This window comes from Cyprinodon variegatus, unplaced genomic scaffold, assembly GCF_000732505.1.
Source record: "Cyprinodon variegatus isolate N-32 unplaced genomic scaffold, C_variegatus-1.0 Scaffold109, whole genome shotgun sequence".
Classification (NCBI taxonomy): domain Eukaryota; kingdom Metazoa; phylum Chordata; class Actinopteri; order Cyprinodontiformes; family Cyprinodontidae; genus Cyprinodon; species Cyprinodon variegatus.
Genome location: NW_015150562.1, coordinates 321,315 through 343,279, shown reverse-complemented (window position 1 = coordinate 343,279; position 21,965 = coordinate 321,315). Strand labels below are relative to the sequence as shown.

General features: G+C 38.5%; 1 protein-coding gene across 2 annotated transcripts in view; it reads left to right on the top strand.

Moving 5' to 3' along the window:
* Window positions 1–21,965, top strand: part of arhgap23 (Rho GTPase activating protein 23) — a 78,309-nt gene that overhangs the window by 4,512 nt on the left and 51,832 nt on the right. Inside the window, exon 1 of one of the 2 annotated variants that reach the window (XM_015374812.1) lies at window positions 11,247–11,516. The exons of the other annotated variant lie outside the window; for it this stretch is intronic. Coding sequence (XP_015230298.1) covers window positions 11,463–11,516 — 54 coding nt within the window. The 5' untranslated portion in view covers window positions 11,247–11,462. Of the gene's footprint in view, window positions 1–11,246; window positions 11,517–21,965 lie in introns of those variants that run through there. 2 annotated transcript variants of the gene reach the window in all.

Below are 21,965 nucleotides of genomic sequence, written 5' to 3'. Positions count from 1 at the left end.
TCTCTAATCTGACGCCCGACCCGTTGCACCCCCAGGCTTACAGTCCCCTAAATATTAGACTCTTAGGAATTTCTTCCCTCATTGTCCAGAGCAGGAGACAAAAAAGGCGACTGTTTTCTGCTATTAAGAATAAAACTAAAAGCAGCTTTGCTGCCTGAAAAAGAAAAGAGCAAAAAAAACATTAGAAACCGCAGCAGAGATGCAAAGTTGGATCATTGCAAATAGTTTTTATGTGGTGAGAAAAACACTCAGAGGTCTCAGTGGGCATGTGGGACTTTGTGTCTGACCCTTAGCACCATTAAAATGTCTCTGTTAGTAATAAAACATGCAGGCTGCTCCGCCATGCAGGAAAATCATCATTCAGCTCTAGATTACTCTGGGATGAAGGGTTCAGACTCCGACTGAGCTGCGACATGTGTGGTACTTTTAAAGCATGATGGGAGAATCCATCATATGCTTTCTATTTCAACAATGCATTGAGGTAGTTGGACAAAAAGTCAGATATCTGCAAGTTTGCTGTTAATGTGAATGAGAAGAGACATAAGATAGAGGATTTTTATTAGAGCATCTACTGGGTCACAGCATAAATTAATATGCAGATGGCTGCAAGTAAACATTGAGCATGCTGTCCCATAAGATAAACTAGGACACCTAGCCTCTGGAGGTCAACATCTTCCACCCTAAGCAGGACAACTGCTTAGAAGCCTCGACCTCGGCACGGACGAGCAGAAAGCGCAGATGGCCGAGTATAAGGAGGGAGTGAGGGGGTCATGTTCTTCTTTAAGGTCAAAGGTCAGTCCATTTGGTTAAAGCACCACCTCTGAGGAGCAGTTATAACCATGTCAGGGAAATGAAGGAGGAGGGCAACAGAAGGATGAGCTTTATGGGAATAATCTCATTACGAGCTCGTTTTACTCAAACGGGCCTTTTTTAGGTGAAGCTCAAAACACAAAACAGTTTATCTCTATTTATTAATACTAACCTATTTGAGTCTGAGTGCAGAAGAAATCAGCATCCAGGCACTTTGTGCAACAGATGGAGAGCTGATGCCTCTGGATTCATTACTTTAATCATTAGGGCAGCTTTAGACATGCCTTTCTGCATGCCGGTACTGACCTCTGCTTCATGCGCCTCAATGGAAAGCCTTGTTATAGCATCACATTGACTCAGCTCGTGCATTTGATGCTCTCTTCTGCTCTTGGCAAACAAGATTTAGTTGGATTTGAAAACTTCTCTCTGAATAAAATGAAAGTGAAATGTCACATAAAAATGTGGCTGCATCAAGGATGGGTAATTTAGGGCTTTACTGTAACACAATAAGGTTTTTCTAAAACATTATTCCACATTCTGCTGCACCATAATCCCCTTGTAAAGTATATTAAATACCCTCCATTAGAGATTTATATATTCATAAATATATTTATATACGTATATGTGTGTGTGTCTATATGAAAACACATCAAAATGTCTTTATTCTATCGTCTGTGTCTAACTCATCACACACATCCCCTGCCCTCCATGTACTGAGCCCTCTTGTGGTGTCCAGGTGTAACTGTGTCTCTATTTATGGTTTATTTGTTTACTTAAATCTGTGCTGCAGAGAAGCAGATGGTCGTCCTTTCAGTACAATTTGTGCTTTAATAATAAAGATGTTTTTTTATATAACTTATTACCTTTTCATACACATATATATATATATATAGATATAGATAGATACATTCACTATAAGTAAATGTAATAGTAATCTCTGAATTTTTAACAATAGGGGCTTCAAAGAGGCAGAAAGCAGAATACAATATAATAATCTTTTATTCTGTTTCAGTTCAATTTAATTCACAGATTTATCACCTGAAAATGTTCTATTCAGATATTACTGTGAGGAACTGTTAATAACGGGCTAAGGATTTGTTTTGATGTTTTAAAACTTAAGACTGATGGCTTTATGTTGGATTTATTTTATTCCACTGTAAGAAACTCTGCATATTTCTGAATGAAGAAAGGCAGCAGCTCCTGTCCTTCAGAAAGAAAACGCCCTGCTCTAAGGCCATGTCTAGACGAATTTATCTCTCAGCTTAAAGAGCATAGAAATGCTCAGATTAGGGTATGATCTCCTCACGGGAGCAAGATTATTGAGTTAACTTCATACAGTGTATTCAAAGTGGTGTGGCTATATATCTGTTTTTAGATCAGGGGCTCCCTTTGAGCCCTAAAAGGTTTGACTTATAATGAAAGGGTATGTGATTAATTTATAAACTCAGCTGTAGCACATTTTTTAAATCAATTAATTGAAAAAAAAATCAGCGGTCAATATATCCGATCAAATGGTTCCAGGAGCTCATCAATGGCTGCGAAAGATTTATGGCATGGAGCAACCTGCAAAAGAACAGACAACAAACATTAGTGAGCTTTATTTATCTCAAACAGTAAGAAGATAATCCTGTGGTTACAAAACAAAACGCAAGAGGAAGAAGTTTTCGCCCAAATCGATTTTCAAATAATCGTTACAGTTATGACCATCAGTGAGACATTTTTTATTTATTTATGACATTAAGATTCTCTTTAACAGAGAACCGAATCAAGTTTAGCAAAGCATGTTTACATAAAGTTGAACAAATGTCTTGAAAGCATGTCTAAAAATAGAAATAAAACAAATAAAAATATTTCCTGTTTAATGAAGATTTTGCTTCAATTGTAAGTGGGTCATTTTGGGATGATGCTGACTCACTATTGACCAGCAGAGATGCCTAATAGGAATATTTTCACTCTCGCCAAACAAACTATTTCCCATAAGTGCGTTGAGGGTACATATCATCCAAAAAAATTTTATTTCCATTGCTCCCGGTAAGGAAGCAGAGCTGTGAAAGGAAAAGAGGCTGCCTTATAAAGTGGTGGCCTGCAGGAAGGAAACCCACTGAGCTGCTACTGGAAGCTGCAGACTCTGTTTATTTTACCACACTCCGTCTCTTCATGAAGATTTAGGGGAAGAGATAAGGTGGAGCAGCCCACAGGAGTGTCCTTTAAGGAATGTGTGCCAGGCATTTATAGTAATGATGGACATTTATAGCAGCGGTGGAACTCCCTGGATGTGATTCAGTTGGCGCTGCTCCTTCTTTGGGGTTTTCTTTTGATGAGTGCATTCGGGACAGTTTGGAGACTTGGAGGTGACTCAGTGGTCGTTGGGGAATTATTGACACCTCGATGTCTATTACTGTCCAGTTAGTCTCCAGGTATTTCCTTCTCTTTGTTCCTTTATCTTAATCTCTGCCATGTGGATGTTCTAATCAACTCTCTCCATGTTGAGGCCTGTTCCAGAAGACAAAAAACAACACAGACTAAAGGTTCAAGAGTTCATGTTTTGAGATGAGATACGGGGACTGTAAAGTAGAGTTTTCACCCATTCTTCTGTTTTAACTTTTTTTTATTCTAAACCCAAGCATCATCAAAGGTTAGCAGAGTAAAAACAGGATACAACTTTTTGTGAATTATCCAAACTAGCTTGGTTCATCACACCCTTCCCAAGCCCTAACTTTACAGGACGCTTAGAGAAGAATTTGATGCCGTACAATGCTGCCACTGATAGAGAAATTATTTTTTATCAAGTCGACCGAGATCTCTGAGTTCTGTTAGTGTTGCTATTGCATCTACTTACCTGACCGTAAATATAATACGACATTCGTTTAAACTGTGACACCATACTCCAACTATTGGGAGGAAGCAACCAGATTTCTTTGATTTCATGTCAAATGTATAATGCATTGGCAAATAATGTGAGAACTTGATGTCAGAACTTATGGTGGTAAAACAGCTCAAGGTCAGACCGATTGGATGGAGAGGGTCCATAAAGATCTAGTGTCAAGTTTTCCCAAAGATACTGATATGGATGAAATCTGGACTTTGACTAGGCCATTCTGACACACGCACGTGCTTTGATTTAATCCAGTCCATTGTGGCTTAGGCTGGATGCTAAGGTTTGATGCTGATGATCAGTTTCAGCATCAGTCATGGTCTTCTTTTAAACAGACAACCTCTTTCCTCCTCTTTGTTTTCTCTCCTCTATGACTTCTGGATTTATGTCTGCTCCTCAGACTAATGCTGTCCTTCCCAGGCTTTTAGCTGTATTTGATGGTTCTTTCAGATCCATTAGTGAAAAACAGTTTCATTAACAGAGGGTTGATCTAAAGGGATGTGTGAAGTGTTAAAAGATTGGGCTGTTTGTGTGCTCCTTGGTTTGGGGGATGCTGTTTGTTTGCTGATGCTCTTTAACAAACCTGTGAGACCTTCACAAAATAACTAGATTTATAATGAGATTAGATATCACGCAGGTTGACTTTCACTTGGTCCTTTTTGGGGGGTTTTAGAACAATAGAGGCTATATATGTTTTTAAAATTTTGAATTAAAATTTAAGGTTCTACTTCCAAGTTATGCACCACCATGTGTTGCTCCAACACTTAGAATCCCAGGAACAATATAGGAATTAGTGTGATTTTAATAGGAAAACATTTGAAAAGGTTAAAATGGTATAAAGTTATTTGCAAAGCTCTTTATGCATGAAAATGAAACATTAGTTTTACTGTATGTGATCCTGAGAGTTCAGCTAGAAGGCTTTTCTTCCTTTCTGGGCTGGACTGGTCAGCTGTTTCCCTCCTCTCGTGCCAGTTGTCCAACAACACAAAGAAGGCTCCTCTTTTACACAGGGACGCAGAGGGAGGGGGGCTTACATCTCTGCCTAATCCACACAAGGACTTTAGGTCACTGCTCCCACCACCATAACCTTCTCACAACCCCCAGGAGCCTCCATGTCATTAGTCAGCCACAGAATTTCTTATATATCTTTTTCTCATTCTCGTCTAAACTCTTCATGGTGCAGCATCTATGAAAATGTTTTCCCTACTTTTAATGCTCTACCTTTAGACACATTTCAGCTGATGAAGCCCTGATGTTTATGACCTCTTTCTCGTTTCATCTCGTGCAGAAACAAGGCTGCTTCCTGTGTCAGATCAGAGAGAGAGAGGAGAAAATGATACCGTTAGTTGTGTCCTTTTTCCTCTTTTCGCTGAGGGAAAATCTTCAGTAAATGCCACTGTATCAAGTTAAGGGATAGCATAGCTTTCCTAACAGTGAGCTAGTTGTTGGGGGACTCCACAGAGGCTTAAAGATGGGGCAGTTATACCCCAAAGACATTAACAGAGAGGACAAGCTTAATAAGATGAAGGAAGTGGAGTGAAACAGAGGAGATATGAGCGACTGAGGATCCAGAAGCCCTTTAGTGGAGAGAGGAGGGGGGATAAGTTGGAGTAAATGGAGTGTTCACAATTAATAGCTACATACTAGATCAGAAGATTTGTGAAGTGGCCTAGAATAAAACGAGGAGTTGCTGAACAACCGGTAGCCCTTGTCTTGTCTTATCCAGGCCAGGAGGGGGGGGGATCGGGGTCTTGGTGGGATGAGAAAATAAGATGATGATTGTTTATGGGCTTGTCCTACAAAGCAGCAGGCTTCAAATGTGTGTGATTACGTAATGAGCGTAGGGAGGCAGTTAGCAGTCTCTGTGAGCATCATCCCCAGCCGGCTGGGCCTGGAGGGGGGAAAGGATCGGGAAGCATCTCCTCACATCACCACCATCAGACCATAGGGGGGGCTGACTGTGTAAACCCCCCGGAGGCTGTGTGTCAGAAATGAAGCCTAACCCAAAGACAAGGGCAAAGTGAGCAGTCTGGTGCGGTTTGTGACAAAAACACAGTGCTGTTCAAAGCACAATGAAGGTATTCAGAAAGGATAAAAGAAATAAGATAATAAAGGTATGAAGGCAGAATTTTATAATTTAGAACTTTCCATCCCTGCCTTGTGAAGCGCATAAATCCCCCTCCTTCCTCCTCCACCTTTCACTCTCAGCTGACCAGCACTCATCAATAATAGAAGACCCGTTCTGCTCCCCTTTACGAGCTATTGCTGTTTAGAAAGAGTCTGTGTCTGCATCCAATTTAGGAGATGATGCGGACAATCCCCAAAACCGAAGGGCCCAGTAAGATCACAGAGAGAAGATAAAGGCTGATTTATCTCCAGGAATATGAAACCCTCTGGTTGTAAAGAGAGCCTGAAGAGTCTGACTCAGATCAGAGAGGATATAAAATGTCCGTCTGTGACGTCCATCTCAGTGTTTGCCCCCTCAAAGAAAAGCCTGCATTGTGATCTCTCTCCCTCTGTCGAAATTCAATCCTTCTTAAGCCCAGGATTCAAGATGATTCTGTGGTTTCGGATCCAGACCTCACAAGGTGTCCGGCTGAACTGTACAGTGTCTCGAAAATAAGTATTCATACCTTTAGAAACTTTTCCACACTGTTTTAAGGTATAGAAACAAACTCCAACCTATTTTATACCTGATAAGAAGTAGAAGCTTTTTGATGCACGTTTGCTTTCAGCTCACCTGATTCAACCATTTTTGAGCCCTTTTTTCCTGCAGTTATGCCTTTATTAGTGTTTTTGAGTTGTCTCGACTGTGACTGAATGTTTGAGGTCACGGTCCCGCTGGAGGGACCCCTGCACACAGACTTTTGCAGCTTCCAATAATTTCTCTTACTGTGTTGCTCTTTAGTTTAGCTCATATTTAATAGAAAAATGCATCACCACAGCATTATGCTGCCAACCCCCTGCTTTACAGTACACTGCAAAAAAAAAAAAAAACAGATCTAGAAATAAGTAAAACAATTCTTAAAATCAGTGCAATGGAATTTTTTTTTTTTTTACATATAAAATAATTAGATAATATGCACTTGAAATGAGATGATGCCATTGTTTTTTTTTTCTTATTTCAAATGTAAATTGTCTTGTTCCAATGGCAAAGTGTCTAAGTTACCTCCTTAAATAAAGAAAAAATGCATTTATTTTGAGAAAAAAATGACTTATTTAGATTTCATCTTTTGCAGTGTAGGGACTGTGTATCTGCGGTTAGAGGACAGATGCTGGGTTTTTCCTTTTGGATGTTGGTTCACTTTTTGTCTCAGCCACCTTCTCTCACATGGTTGATGTGTTTGTTGTGTTCATGGCCGTTGGCAAACTTCAAAATTTACTTCTTGTTTCTTTTATTCTTTTTTTTTTTTTTTTACTAATTTCTATTATCTTGACACGTTTACAACGAAGGTTGCACCTTAGCTGCTTATCTCTAAAGATTCCCTAGAGCTGCTATGTGTTTGTTTTGTTTTTTTGCTGCTTCTATCATTTAAACTCTTTTTGATCAATCAGTCTGCGGGAAATAGTTTTAAAACCTAACCCTGCTTAAAATCTCTCCAAAACGTTTCATCTGCTGTGTTCCTTGGTCTTCATGGGCATCTGGATTTATACTGAGATTCATTTGCACACAGGAGTTAACCGACTGTCGCTTTCACTTGATTTTATTTAGGGTAGCACAGAAAAGGTTGCTGGATTTAAATGCACACAACGTTTCATACTTTAGGACAGTGAGCTTGCAGCCTCAGAATGCAACAGAAGCTGACTTTGGGGTCTGTGAGAAGAAGGTGAACAGACACAGGAGATATATTGAGATAAAAGCTAAGTTGGCAGCTGCTCCTCATGGCGTGGGAAGACCTGGGTCCCCCTCTGTGACTCCTCTGTTCCCCCTCGGCTGGTGTTTGAAGTGGCTCTGGTACCTCTCAGAGTAATGGCAGCCACATGGGCCTCCAGCTTTGAGCCACAGCAGCAGATAAAGCAGCTCCATTCTTTTTCTTTATCTTTTTTTCTCTTTCTTTCAGCTCTTGTTTACACCCATTTTACATGATATCCAGGCAGCCATGAAGATTATATATAGTATGTAATGTTGTGTAAATTTTTGGCAGCAGACTGAATTTCCTGTTCTGGTGGAGACTTAACTTCCCCTGACTGACTCTATGTTGATTCATGGGCACAATTTATTCTCAGCAGGTCTATCATCACTTTTCCCGGAACATGAATTTATTTTTTTCTTTTGCTTCTTTTTAAAGCTCTTCTGGCCTCTCTCATTGTTCAGCCATTGTTTGGCCCGTTCTCTGCTCCATCCATCTGTTTGTGATGAATTGGAGTTTATGGTTGTTTGTGGGAGTCTGTGTGAACCTAAGTTATGTGTGATACGCCCAGATTCATAATAGTGAGTTTCTTTTGGCATTTTCCCAGAACTATGAGGTATATTAATGACTAAATATGGAAATGCTACTAAATCAAATTATTTTTATTGTTTTTTTGTTTTTTTGTTGTTTGCTTGTTTTTTTTTTTTTTTTTTTATTTAGCCACAAAAACATCTTTATCTTCCAGTTCAAATCTTCAAGTTGTTTTTCTAATTCTTGAAATCATGTCATTAAAGTTTAAACAAACAAACTAACAACCTGTTAAATATAAAATAATAGACCACTAATTCTTAAGCTCTTTTATGTAACACTTTTCTAAATGAACAGGTCTACCTCAGCATATTTAAAAAGAGCTGACCCAAACCATAAGCAAACTAAGCAGCTGCTTAGAACCATAAAACCACCAGGGGGCCCCCAAGAATACTACAAATATGGCACAAATCAGTTCTCACAATTCCAGCTCCAGGCTCCCTACTACAGTGTGTGTCTGAGTGAGATGGTTTTATTTTGCCTTCCTTTCATAATCAGAAACCGGGATACTACATAGAACAGTGTTTTTGTCATTGTCGTGGGTCTAACATAGGCTGAAAGAATAAGAGCAGAGAGGAAACTGGAATACCATCAACTCTGAGATTAGGTCAATCTGACTTCCCAGTTCCAATTTTTAGGATAAATGAAATGCTCCAGTATAGCCGACTGCTGCGCTGTGACTGAACCAAGCTGTAGTGTTTGTAACCAATCGGAAAATAGAACTGCAGTAGCCACATTTTGTGCCACAGGGGGCAGCACTAAGGCATTTTTAGGCCAAATATTGCAGAATAAAACAAGTTAACACAAATATGTCAACCTTTGTACAGCATAAAATGTAGCACCTTAATGAAATTTTTTTTAATCTGCAATAAAATATTGATTTTGGATTTAGCTACTTTTTAATATATGATATGCACCCATGAAGCTAGATATTTGCATACTTTATTAAAAGAAATATAAGATTGTTTTGTTAAATATCAAAATTAGATTTTATCTACAACATTTTTAAAGTACTTTTTTCATGGTCAGAATTTCATATACTGCAAGTTTACTGTCCTTTCAAATGGTTTAGGCAAGCCTTCAGATTCCTAGTACTAAGTTATTGTTACATAAGAGGCACAGCTGTGGATGTATTTAAAGGCTACACTGCAGTTTACAAACACACATGAGAGCAACTTAATGTTCAGTAGCATATTTTCTGAAGACACTAGAATTAAAATACGTTTAGAAGGAAAACGGAGAAGAGTAAAATATTTAGAACACAATTCCAGCTGCCAAGCACAGAGAAGGATGTATTATGTAGTGGGTTTGGGTCCTTTGCCAGAAAATATGTGGTCAAATCCTACAAATTAGCATGTAATTCTAAAACATGCTACTAAAATACAAACCTCTGAATTAGAAGAAAGCTAAAACTACTCACAAAAAATGTCTAAACTATTTATCCTTAAATTTTTGTTGACTTATACAACTATTTTTGTTTAATACATTTCATGATAAATAACTTTGTATGACTAAATGGATACATGATCTTAATTAGTCATCAGGATGACAAGCAGAGATAAATAAGTCTGTCATGTAAAAAAAAAAAAAACCATGTTAACTGTTTGTACTTAACTATGATTTTGGTCATTATTGTTGTGAACATATTTCTATTTAATATTATAATAATACATTTTTTTGAAAAAAAAAAAAGAAAAAAAAATTATAATACCTAATCTATTTCATTTCCCCCCTTTGACAAAATTGTCTTTGGCTGAGTTTTATTTTGACCTGAGGAAACAAATATCAGATTCAACCAAAGGGACATTTTGGACATTATGAACGTTGGCATTTCTAGACCAACTGTACCAGGGGCTAGGAGGGGGCCAGCATGTTTCCATGGGGGCCCAGAAAAGCATGAAATAAAAAACGGGGCAAGGGATTCAAATATGTTTATATAGCTGCATGAAGTAAAATTTGTATTCAATTAGGTTTAATTAAAATAATTTATCTTATTAGGTCCATATACATTCATAATTTAGGAATTGTACATATTTTTGACTTAATTTAAGTTAAAATTAGTTTTCTATAAAATCTGAATTAGAACAAAAAAAAAAAAAGATAAATTCAGCTGTAAAAATTAGGAGTAGTTTTTTTTATTTGTTTTGAAAAAAAAGACATTTAGCAGATGAAAACTGGGATCCTATCTAAATACCACTGAAGCTATCACCTTATTGTTTTAAATAAATCGTAAAATAGAATTTCTAAAGAAAAAAAATGAAATAGATCCAAAGGACCTATCAGTAACCATGTATGTTCCAGCGCATATCATCATTAGATATTCTTTGAGTATTATGTCTTCAGTACAGGGGCCATGATAGGGCCCAGGACATGATCTACAGGGGCATTGGCCCCCGTTGGCCCCTGTCTACAACCGCCCATGATTTTGAATAGTACTCAAAGTTTATAAAATTGTATTATGCGCAATGTTTTTATTTTAGTTTTTATATAAATAATGCATTGGAAGCAAATCCTTTGGTCTGCCATTGGACTCCCTGCAGCAGACAGGCAGCCAGAGGGAGCCCGCACCCTGCAGCCTGGCAGGGCGGAGCGCACAGATTCATCCACCGCACCCTGATTCCATTGGATTTCTGTCCTCAGGCATCAAGGTAAACACCTCTAAAAAAAAAAAAAAAATAATAATAATAATAATAATAATAAAAAGAATAGGTATGATTACATTTTAACCACCTTTAAATTTTAAAACCAGTGAATATTTTTGGGAAAATGTTTTTTTTTTTCATTATGGATCCTGTTTTCTTAAGATATGATTTATACCTGAAGAAAAACAGTCAATTAACTGGTATTTACTCAAGTTTATAAATAGACTAATAAAATAAGGTTTCCAGGAATTACTCAATAATTGTTCTCCACTTTTAGAATAAACATTTGTTTCCGCTCTTTTTCTGGATATTTATTTAAGACTCAATCCTCCCCTTTACTTTGAAGGCCCCTGGGCTCTTCCTGCGCCCAGGGGCCGCTGCTGCTGCAGTTTTCCAGGCAGGGATTTAGAAATGAACCACTGATGCGGTCTGGCGGAAGAAGACGAGAAAGAGGAGGCGGAGGAGGAGGAGGAGGAGGGAGGCAGGGCAGAGCGCACTGGACGTCCCGAAAACAACGGGAACAGAGTTAGGATTTTTTCCCCCCTCTTGTAGGAGGAAGGAAGCTGGAAAAGTGTTGAACCTATAAGTTTGTGTCTGAGCGGAGCTTTGTTCATTTTCTGCGCTCCCTCCGGTGCGTCCTGCGCTGCAACAAAAACTGCGTCTCCTGGTTGCAGCGGCCACACTTTCTGCCGTCCAATGAATGGAGTTGCTTTTTGCCTTGTTGGAATACCACCCTTCTCAGAGAACAACGTGAGTAGTCGCTGCTGGTTTGGGCTGTTCTCGCAGGATTCTCCGGGTTTGGCCGCGGCGGAGCGCAGCGCAGCGCCGTGGTTTGGTCAGAGAGCGTGATTTCCTAAGAGGCTTAACTAACTCCAGTTTACTCAGCCGCTGTGTACACAGGCTCACAAACCATGTGTTTAAACAACGTTTTTACCCCTCAGAAGTTTTTGATCTACTATGACTGAAAAACTGGGGCAGGGTGAGGGGTTCCCACCCTGCTTGGATCAGCCTTTTGTCTTTGTGCATTTGGAGGCAGGCGGGACGTCCCGCAAAGGGATGCTGCGGGGGTCTATCCCCGCCACTCTGTTTGCAACGTTACATAACATTCACATTTATCACCAAGAATTACATTTCTACAAGCTGTTAGATAACTAATGAAATACATCTGAGGTGAAGCTGCAGCTGGAGAAGGCATGACATGAACATTATAAAACCTGAGTTCCCTATCATCTATTTTAAATAGTACTGGATGTAGTTGCATCAGATGCACAGATTTCTGTTCTACTGACTGTTTTTTTACTGACATTTTTTGTAGCTATGTTTTTTCAAAAACATATTAATTGAATAAAGCAAAGTAAGTCATTAATTGCTGTTTCTCTCTTAGAAATATTCCCATAAACACTTTAGATATTACCTATTTATTCACTTCATTCTAGATAGATTCTTTTTATTTTTTGTTATAATGCAGTTTTTGCCTAAGTTCAACTTTTAGACCTCTAACCTAATTAGAAATAATCAAAGTTGGAGTCAGAAGGCCTGTGGGATTAGCTGATTGTTGTGATGCACTTCTAATAGCAAATGAAATTAATGATAATCTATTTATCTCCATTTCTACAATCCAGTATTAAATTAGCATGTCAACTAATAGAGATGTTGCACTTCTGTGTATGTCACCTAACCTTTGCGCTACACATACCTGAATTGCAGATTAATACCTCATATTTGGAGCCTTCCTCTTGTTCCACACAGCTTTATTAAATATTAAAAGCTGCTTAAGGACCTCAAAACTGAGTGAACATGAATCCAATATGGCAGCCAATAATGAGCTGATTTTAGAACCTAAAGTAGCCCTACTTTCCAAAAACTACTTATCGAAATATGAACTGATTTTCAGTGTCGTCTCAAACTGTAAATATTGTTTTCCAGAACAGATTATAGGAACAAGACTTGCTGCCTAATCTTGATGTGTTTACTGACTGTAGGAACAGCCACATCTGGAGTGTCTATCTAAGCCAAAATCACAGCCGTAGCAATAATTCCTATATGCATCTTTATAGAAGATTTAACTGAACTATATCCTCTTAAAGAATATTCATATATAAGCTTCCTAGAAAGAGTAACAGCACTGCTTTTCAGGAATGTTCATGCGATCAGTTTATGTGTCATAGGAAAACTATGTGCTAATATGTCCGTCTGAGCTTTGATATTGTTGAAGGAGCCACATGGTTTTGCTATCCTGGTCTGCTGGTAGTTATATGTGAGCTCCAGAATAAAGTGAATGCATGAGGCAGATGTAGATATGATTTCCTTCATCTCCTCTGCTGTCTGAGTCTGTTCAGCCATTTGTTTATGTGTGTTTGACCAGGTAAAAGGGGTCATGTTTACCAATCTCAGCCTGTGTGCTTGCAGTGCACAGTTTGCCCTAATTAGGATTCTGTCTGTGTTTTTTTCACCAAACACCTTCTTTTTTTATCTATTGTTGCAAAGTTAGTCCCCTGGAGCAAAGACCAACACTTCCTCCTCTGTGGTTACACTTTAATTGAAGCCACCCTGGTTGCTTTGATTGAGCTGTTTGTTTAAACGCTCCGGATTCACTTTTATCTGCTAAACTTTGCCTGTCGTGTGAAGATGAAATACTTTATAGGAAACAGAAGCCATGTGTTTACACTCCCTTTCAAAGCAACTAATTTTCTACATTTTAGTCTTTAAGTATTCTGCCACTCTATCTTTCCTATTCCTTAACTGAAATGCTGTTTTTATTTATCTGTAGTATTTGTTTGTTCAGGAAATTAAAACAATGTTTTCTGCTTCCAGTTACCGTATTCCAACAATATTAGTTAAACCTTTTGCAATGCCTCTTTCCAGAATGTTTTTTACTTGCTAGTTACACTTATATTTTTTTAGATCATCACACATTTTCCAACCTAAGACAAAAACAGGATAGAAATATTTCAATTCATGTATTTATTTTATTAAAGGAAAGCTCAGGTAAAAAATACTATCCTCTTGCAAACCCCCACCTCAAATAACTTATTAACTGTGAGTAAACGCCTTTACTTTCCTATTAATTTCTCTAGCTGCACTCAAAAGTGATTACTTCCAATCTTGTGCAACGAAGAACCTGTTAAAGTAGTAACAGTCTGGTAGCACGAAGTAGGCAACGCTTGCTTTGATCTTTGAAAAATTCAAGAACAGTTTAAGAAAACAGATTTTTGTGTCTGTTTGTGTGTTTATTTCAAGGATATTCTTTTTAGATGTACCATCTCAGTTACATGGGTCCTTATAGAACATGAATATAAAGCATTTAAACACAGACACAGTGCCTACCATATAGTACGTACACATGGTATACTCAACATCTGACACCTCAGCATAAATCTACAAAAGCTTTTAAATTAGAACACTGAGGGCAAAGACTGTTTCTGAGGCAACATATATGTTGTTTATTGATGGTGAGATGACAGATTTATGATATTTTAATGTACCTTAGAGGCTATTATAGTGTTTTCCATTGAATGATATTTCAGGTTTTGTTTTTTAAAGTGATTATCTTTGATTATCTTTAATTGTTGGAGAAGTTTCTTTAGCTTTGCAAAATAATTGTTATAAGTTTTTAGAGGATTTATGTGTGGCCATTCTTGTCAGTTTTTCTGAGGCTTTAATTTAAATTGATACTCAGATCATATCATATCTCACTTCACATCAAAACCTTCTTATGCTTCCTAAGGCTGTTAGAAAAAATCGCTGAGTGTAACGATAGAACCAAGGCTGAACTTTTTAGAAGGCGTGTTGCTGTTATAGCTGCACTAAAGCTAACATAGCATTTTAGGAATAGGGCTCCAGACTTACTCTCATGCATGATGGTAGTAGGGTTATGGTTTAGGGTTCTATGTGCTGCTGTTGGAGCATAAATAAAATTCTATCTATCAAGGGCAACATACTTTTTAATTACACCCTGGAAAAAGTGAAAAGCAGGTGACATGCCGGACTGAGGAGCAAAGTGAGTCAGGCTTCTGGGTGTTGGCTCTGCCTCTAAACCTGTGGAGGAAGGGAGGGAAGTATGTGATGAGAGCAATATTGATGCTGTCCAGCGGGACCTGTGTAACGTTGTTACTGGTGCTGCGCTAATGTAGCACTGCTGTGCTTTATGAGTGAAATCAATAGAGGCAGAGGGCAGGGTGAGCAGAGCATCTGATGTCCAGTGCTGCATTGCGTCATGTGACGCCTCAGTGCGTCGATGATGAAAAACGCGATACTGTTTTATAGGATGTTTTGCTTCCAGCTGGTCGCCGACGTTTACAAGGTTTTTATGTCTTTAAATCATTTTTTGATACTATTTTACTCCTTTCCTGTTAAGGTCTGGACAGTTTCAGTTTACATGGAGTATTCAGACCTTGCTATGTGCTGAGAGGGCAGCCCGTTCAGATGAGTAATTAGGCAAAATTTTACAAAGACAAAGACTATAAAGACTTTGGTATTTAACGATGAAAAACCGACTTTATCTGTTGATATACTCTATCCAGAACTTCGTTGGTGGCAGCTTAAGCCTCAGCTAATTCGACTTCCGAAAAACTTTGTACCTTTCTGCTATTTGATTATTAATCAGTCAGTCAAGTAGTAGTTAACCGATTAAACTATTAGAAATCCACTGATCCATTTTTTTCACTTCCAATTAGATTCAGATACTGGAAATTGGGCTTTCATAAACTCCTCTCTACTTGCAGGTACAAGCTTTGATCACCATTTCTTAATTATATATATTTCTATCTATCTATCTATCTATCTGTCTGTCTGTCTGTCTGTCTGTCTGTCTGTCTGTCTGTCTGTCTGTCTGTCTGTCTGTCTGTCTGTCTGTCTGTCTGTGTATATATATATATTGCGGTTCTTTTTATTTAATATTGGGATTTTAAGTTGTGCTCATTTACACCAACCTTCAGCATGTAGAAGTTTCACTCCAAGGTTTCTTTGCTTTCATAACCGTAGAAGCTTGCTTTTCCAGAGACCACATTGTTGCTGGAATTTATTGACAGTTGTGTGGAAAGGTTGCTTGCTTTTTCTTCCATTGTGTATGACGGCTAACCCACTTTAAGCAAGTCCCCGCCTCCTAAAGTCAGTGTCTTGCTCCTGTTAAATGCAAATGTTTGATGTCCGAGATTAAAATATTGTGTTTTGTAAAACTGCAAGTACCTTGCAAATGCAATCAATTGACCAGCCCTACACATAAACTTGTAAATGTTTCTGCTGTTTAGAATATTTTACTATGTATTTGAAATTTATAGAAATAGACTGATTTAACTTGCCCTTGTGGATCTGTCCCATTTTTACTGGTTTCTGATCTAGAATTTTATTCCATATTGGAAATAATACAGGCTTTAATATTAGATCAGTGCATTTCTTCTAATTATACAGATAATAAAGACAAGTTAAAGCTGATATAAGCTTAATAGGTAGTGCTTATAGACATTACTTATTGGCGCTGCATTGCATAACCTCATTTCCTTCCACTAGAGTTCGAGTTGATTGTAGAAAATGACCTTAAATCCCTGATCACTGATGCAGAATGAAGCATCCACCAGGCAGGCACAAAAAGGGAAGCTTACTTGGTATAAAACACTTTCATAGACGTTTATATTCCCAATGTAGTGATGGAAAAAGTATCTCACACCTGGAACATGAGTGGTCTGTGTGGTCTGTGGATTGTAATGCAGAGGGTTGTGGGTAGAAGTGACGTGCGTTACAGAGTGCTGTACGTTGGTCTATAAACGCCATTAGAAAATAACCTCACTCTCAGCTGCATTCTTCCACTGGGGGACAACAGCTGCAGCGCCAGTCAGATGCAGCCCCACATATTAACTTGCAGTGTGTGTGAGTGGTCTGTGTGCGTGGCTGACGTCGCATTCGAAGGGTAGGAGATGCACACAGTACACGTAACCTTGGTGCAGATGTAGGGAAACCTGCACACACATTCACACGTGTTGATGGCTTTGGAGTGAAAATCCGCTCTGTGGAGAGTTTTACTGTTTGGCCTTCTCTCCGCGTGTTTACATGAGGAAGTCCTTGATGCTGTACAAACACGGGGCTGCCAGTATATAGGTGGGCGAAGGACATCAGTCATCACTGACCTTGTTTACTGTGGGAAGAGGAGAGCAGCTGTTGGAGTGCAGCTCAGTAGGCAGGCGCTGTTTCTCTAGTTAATGGCTCTTTATTGATCTCCCTCAAGTCGGTAAGTTTACTTTAGGAGAATCCTGATATAAAGCAGAAATTAGGAAGGATAATTATTAAGTGGTATTTGCTAGATACATCTGGGTTTTTAGAACAGTCTTTAAAAAGTTCAGAATTAGATTTTATTCCTTAGTCTGTTGTCTAAATGTTTAAATGTTTGGTTTTATTTAAACCATCCATCCATACATTCATCCATCCATATAGGAAGTCTGAAAATATCCGCCTTTAATTCATGGTGAACTTTTGTGTTTTTATTCATTTTTAACATTTTTGAAAACCGCGTCCCTTTTTGATTGGAGAATTTGAAGAATTTCTGACCATCTTTGGTCGTAGCCTTTGTCTTCCCCCTGATATCCGGGTGATTTTCATGTGGCGTCTAACTGGCAGGCGCTGGGAAGGTTACGGCGTGAAACAAAAGCCTCTCTCAGAAACACATTAGAGCTAATCAGATTCAGCCTGTTGATGGTTCTACCATGCATTAGAGCCTCTTTGTTCCCGCATAACGCTGGAAGGTTCCTGCTGTGTTTATTCTGCTGAGGAAAATAGGAGGATTATGAACGACAGGTGATTCCCTGCGTATAGAAGGCTTGCACCGCAGGTTTCGTCTTGTTAAAAAATGCAGACTTGACTCTGTATCTGTTCGCTGAAAGGCGACTGGAACCAGAGTAAAGGTTAAAAGGTTAGGACCCCCCCACATCCCCCACTTGTCGCACACTTGGCCTCCAATGAAGCAGCTAAGGAGGCAGGAGGGGACACTTGTCACTGTGGGCGGAAGGGTCCACAGAGGTCAAACAGGGACTTTTATTTCCCTAATTTGCATTCAGAAAATCTGATTCTGCTTGTTGTTTTGCCTCCTTTACGTTTTGACATTGGTTTATTTTTCAATTGACGTGAAAAGTGAACATTTTTAAAAATGATTTTGCAGCAGCGCAAATTAATGCACATTAGTGTGATCAAATGGCATTGTGTGTCCTACTTTTATTACCTGTAAAGATAAATATTTATCTTGCAAATGACAAGTAGTGATTGGATGAAGGATGAGAAAAAAGAAAATGAAAACTTTAATGATGCATTTAATCACTTAAAGATCTCAGAATGAGGGACAAAAGTAAAACAAAGTTTGCATCTTCCTGGTAAAAAAGAAAGACTTTCTTAGATGTCATATGAGGACATAAAAAGGAAGTGATCAGATTCAAAGCTTTAAATTTGACGCTGCACTGACACAGTGACAAAGACTAAACCGGCTGCTTCACTGTGAAAGTCTCATTGATTTATGGTCCGTACGGAGGAACATAAGTCTGGGATGACTGGGATGTTTAGGCTCAGCAGCCTGTATTCAAACTCTTAGAAATTATGCATAATCCTGGCATCTACGACTCTCCATTTACTCTGTTTTAGAAAAGTAATCACAGCTCTTTGAATATTTATAAAGGAAGAGCAAGAAACTTCAGACTAACTGTTTAATGTTGCTTTTTATAATCATCAGGACAAGCTATAAATAACATTTTCAGCTAATGAATTTTAGAAAATTTGCATTAAACTGTGTTTTGGGTAGTTCAAGTAGTGAGATAAGTTAAATATCAGTAAAGTGGGTCATTAAAAAGTTCTTATTGCAAACAGTGTTATTTGTCATTGAAAGTCAAACACTTATAGAATAAACACTGACATTTCAAACATTGAAAAGTAAATCATGGAAAATTCAAACACTGGAAATTCAGAATTAGTAAGTAAAAAGAAAATTATTTTTCATTGAGAGATGATTTTTAGTGCCACAACAGAGATCCTTTGGCTACGATATCACTACAACCTGGCACTAGTTTTGTGTCGGGGGACGGGGCTAAACTGAAGGCTTCTTCAGTGCCTTTCACTAATTTAGCTCCATAACTAACCTAAGCTTCTCGGCTTCATCTTGAAATGTGTCCAAACATCCGCCCTAGCTCCTACATTCCACAATCACTATATAGAGCGGGGACTATATAGTGGACTTTATAGAGAAATCAGTTAACTGACTATTCGGACAGATGATCACTACTTTTCTTTCCCGCACGGTGCCTGCGCCATCTTTGTTATTGGTCGCCACCACAACAAATCCCATGATGCTTTTTGAGGAGAGTTCTCGCAAAGCAATCCGGGATATATCTTCTCGGCTAGTGACCATTGATGATCACTATTTTCCTAGGTGCAATGCGGGAAATTTCGAGTCTACTGGTTTTTCATCAACTAGACTTTCAGACACTCATCTAAAATGGTGTAACTACTACGTAACTGCTACGTAAGTTACTACATAATTTAGCTTAATCTGAAACTAAACTAACTGTATTGCTTGTCTTTTCATACTGCCAAAACATAATAACAAAATCCATACCCTTACTTGTGGTTGAGAAGCAACACGTGAATTGGTGCCTCGATTAGTTTGCCGCTGGTAGATAATGAAGAGTACTGGAAAAACAGAGGGACCCTGGAGGAGCCTTCAGTTTAGCCCCGCCCCCTGATGCAAAAACAATGCCAGTTAGTTGGACTTCGTAGCTGCAGGAACTCTGCAGTGACACTGAAATCGTCTCTCTTGGAAAAAGTGCTGCAACTAAAAACTGCAGTATCTTCATAAGTTTATACTTTTTTAGAGGACATTTTAAAATTTCAGGGTTTGATTTTTCAATGCCAAATCTCACATTCGACCTCCATTGATTGATTGACTTTATTGATTTAACAGTGGAGAAATTTACTCGTTACATCAGCTCAAATAGATAGAGAAGAAGAAGGTGCCAAAGGAAGAAAAAAGTGCATGGGATATATACAGTGTATATAGTGCATCTACATATGACAGCTTTTTTTTTTTTTTTTTTTATAGCAGGATTATTATACAGTGTTATTGCTATGAGTATTTATATAGATGGATATTTATATATATTTAACTTCTGCACTGGGTTTTAAATTTAAAGAAACCGGTTATTGCACAGGGTATCAAATAGTAATTGCACTTTATACAATGCAAAAACTTATTGCCATTGTAGTGTCGCATTGTAGAGTCTGGTTGCAGCAGGGATGAATGACCTGCGGTAGCGCTCCTCTTTACAAACAGGGTGTAAAAGTCTTTTCACAAAAGGAGCTGCTCAGCCCCTCTACTGTCTGGTTTCAGAGGGTGGAAGGTGTTGTCCATGATGGATGTCAGCTTTGACAGCACCCTCCTCTCACGCTATCACTGATTTAGCTCCATAGTCATTGTTTTTTCCTGGCAATCATTTGAAAAGTTATGGTAGTAAAATGCCTTTATTTGAGAAGATATTAGTTTTCATTCCCCAATTTACACTGCATCCTGCTCTGCTGTCTGCTGTGCTTGTTGTTGTAGCAATAAAATCTAAAGTCTAACACATACTCCACAATAAACGAAAAAACAAAATTACATCTTTTGTCCTGAATTTTCTGGGCAGAGCGTTGTTTTTTGTTGCTGTTGTTTTTTGTTTTGTTTTTTGGCCCAATAACTTTGACGTTAATGTAGAGCTGTGTGAGGCACCCAATTAACCCCTGGGAGTTCTGCAACTCAGTTCTTGAGAAGTATAAATTATCCTTTATTATTCATTTTTATTTCTTACAGCCTGGAGTTATAGAAGTCATTTATCTGGTATGGTGGAGTATGTGCAGGCCTTAACTTGTTTCATTTCCAAACCAGCAGATTTAGCCATGTGGAAATCTTTAATAAAGTCGTCTTGTTGACTTAGTAGATACAAAGACTGCTCACTATCTGGGCTCCACATTTGCATTAACACAAGGCAGAAAAAGAAAGACTGCTGATGAGTAAAGGATTTTGTTCTTGTTTGCTGTTGCAAGTAAATTAAACAGTAATGAAAACCTGAAGACCTGCAGCTGCAGCAAAGCCGGTTCTACTGAGCAAAGGAAAGGAAAGCACACATCTCAGCCTTTGTTTGAAAAAACTAAAATTAATTATATATATACACATACATATATATACATATATCCTTCTTCTTTACAATTATGCACAATTTTGTGTTGGTTTACCACATAAAATCCCCCTTTTTTGCATTGAACGTTGTGGAGTTGTTGTGGCTCTGACCTGGTTGCAGCAGGAAAAACATCTTTTTAGATTAAACAAAAAGACTCTAGTTCTACTACAACAGACACATGAGAGCCTTGACCATGAGCATGTAAATAAACTCTGGTTTTCTCCCTTATGTCCAATGTAATTTCAATTCTTCTATCCATAAATCTACAAAAGTGATGATAAACTCTACAGTGCTGTTTTCTCGTGAGGTTTTATCTCATTTATCCCATTTTTCAAAGGGATGGTTTTCAAACATTATTTTGTAGAAATGGATAAAGTTTATGGTTAAGTTGAGCCAAATCCACAAATGAAAAAGAAACATTGAAGGTTTTAGTTTATCTCGGATAGAATCTTCCTTACACTGTTTATAGACTCCAACTATAAGACCAGAATTTAGAGCTTATTGACAGTAGGATGATGTTTGCTTTCTCTGCTCTACTGTCGCATCACAAAGGATGCTGTCGGTTTGTTTGTACGGTAAATGGCAGCAAGCCAGCCTCCATCCATCCATCCAAACTCCTGTAGAGAGTCGATGAACTACAAACATGAGGTCACACGCCACAAGGTCTTGTGGAGGTTACGGAGCCGACGCGCTGCCCTGCATCTCTGCTTTCACAACAACAGCAGTGCTGCAGAGTTCACCATCAGCTCCAGGGACAGGCCGTCCTTCTCTTTGTAAGCAGCCTCAGAGGTTGTTTTGACAGAGAGGCAAAACCACGGGACAGAGATTATCATGGAGGCTAATGAGGAGTCTGGGATTCTGGGAGGAGACGGAGAGCTGCGGTTTCTCCTGATGCCCACTGCTCCAGAACAACGTGGCCTCTGTTTACATGCTTGCTCAGATTTTCCTAAAGGATAACTCAGGTCATGTGTTTAATGTGCTAGGACCTGATGCTCAGAAATGTTCATTTATTTATTTT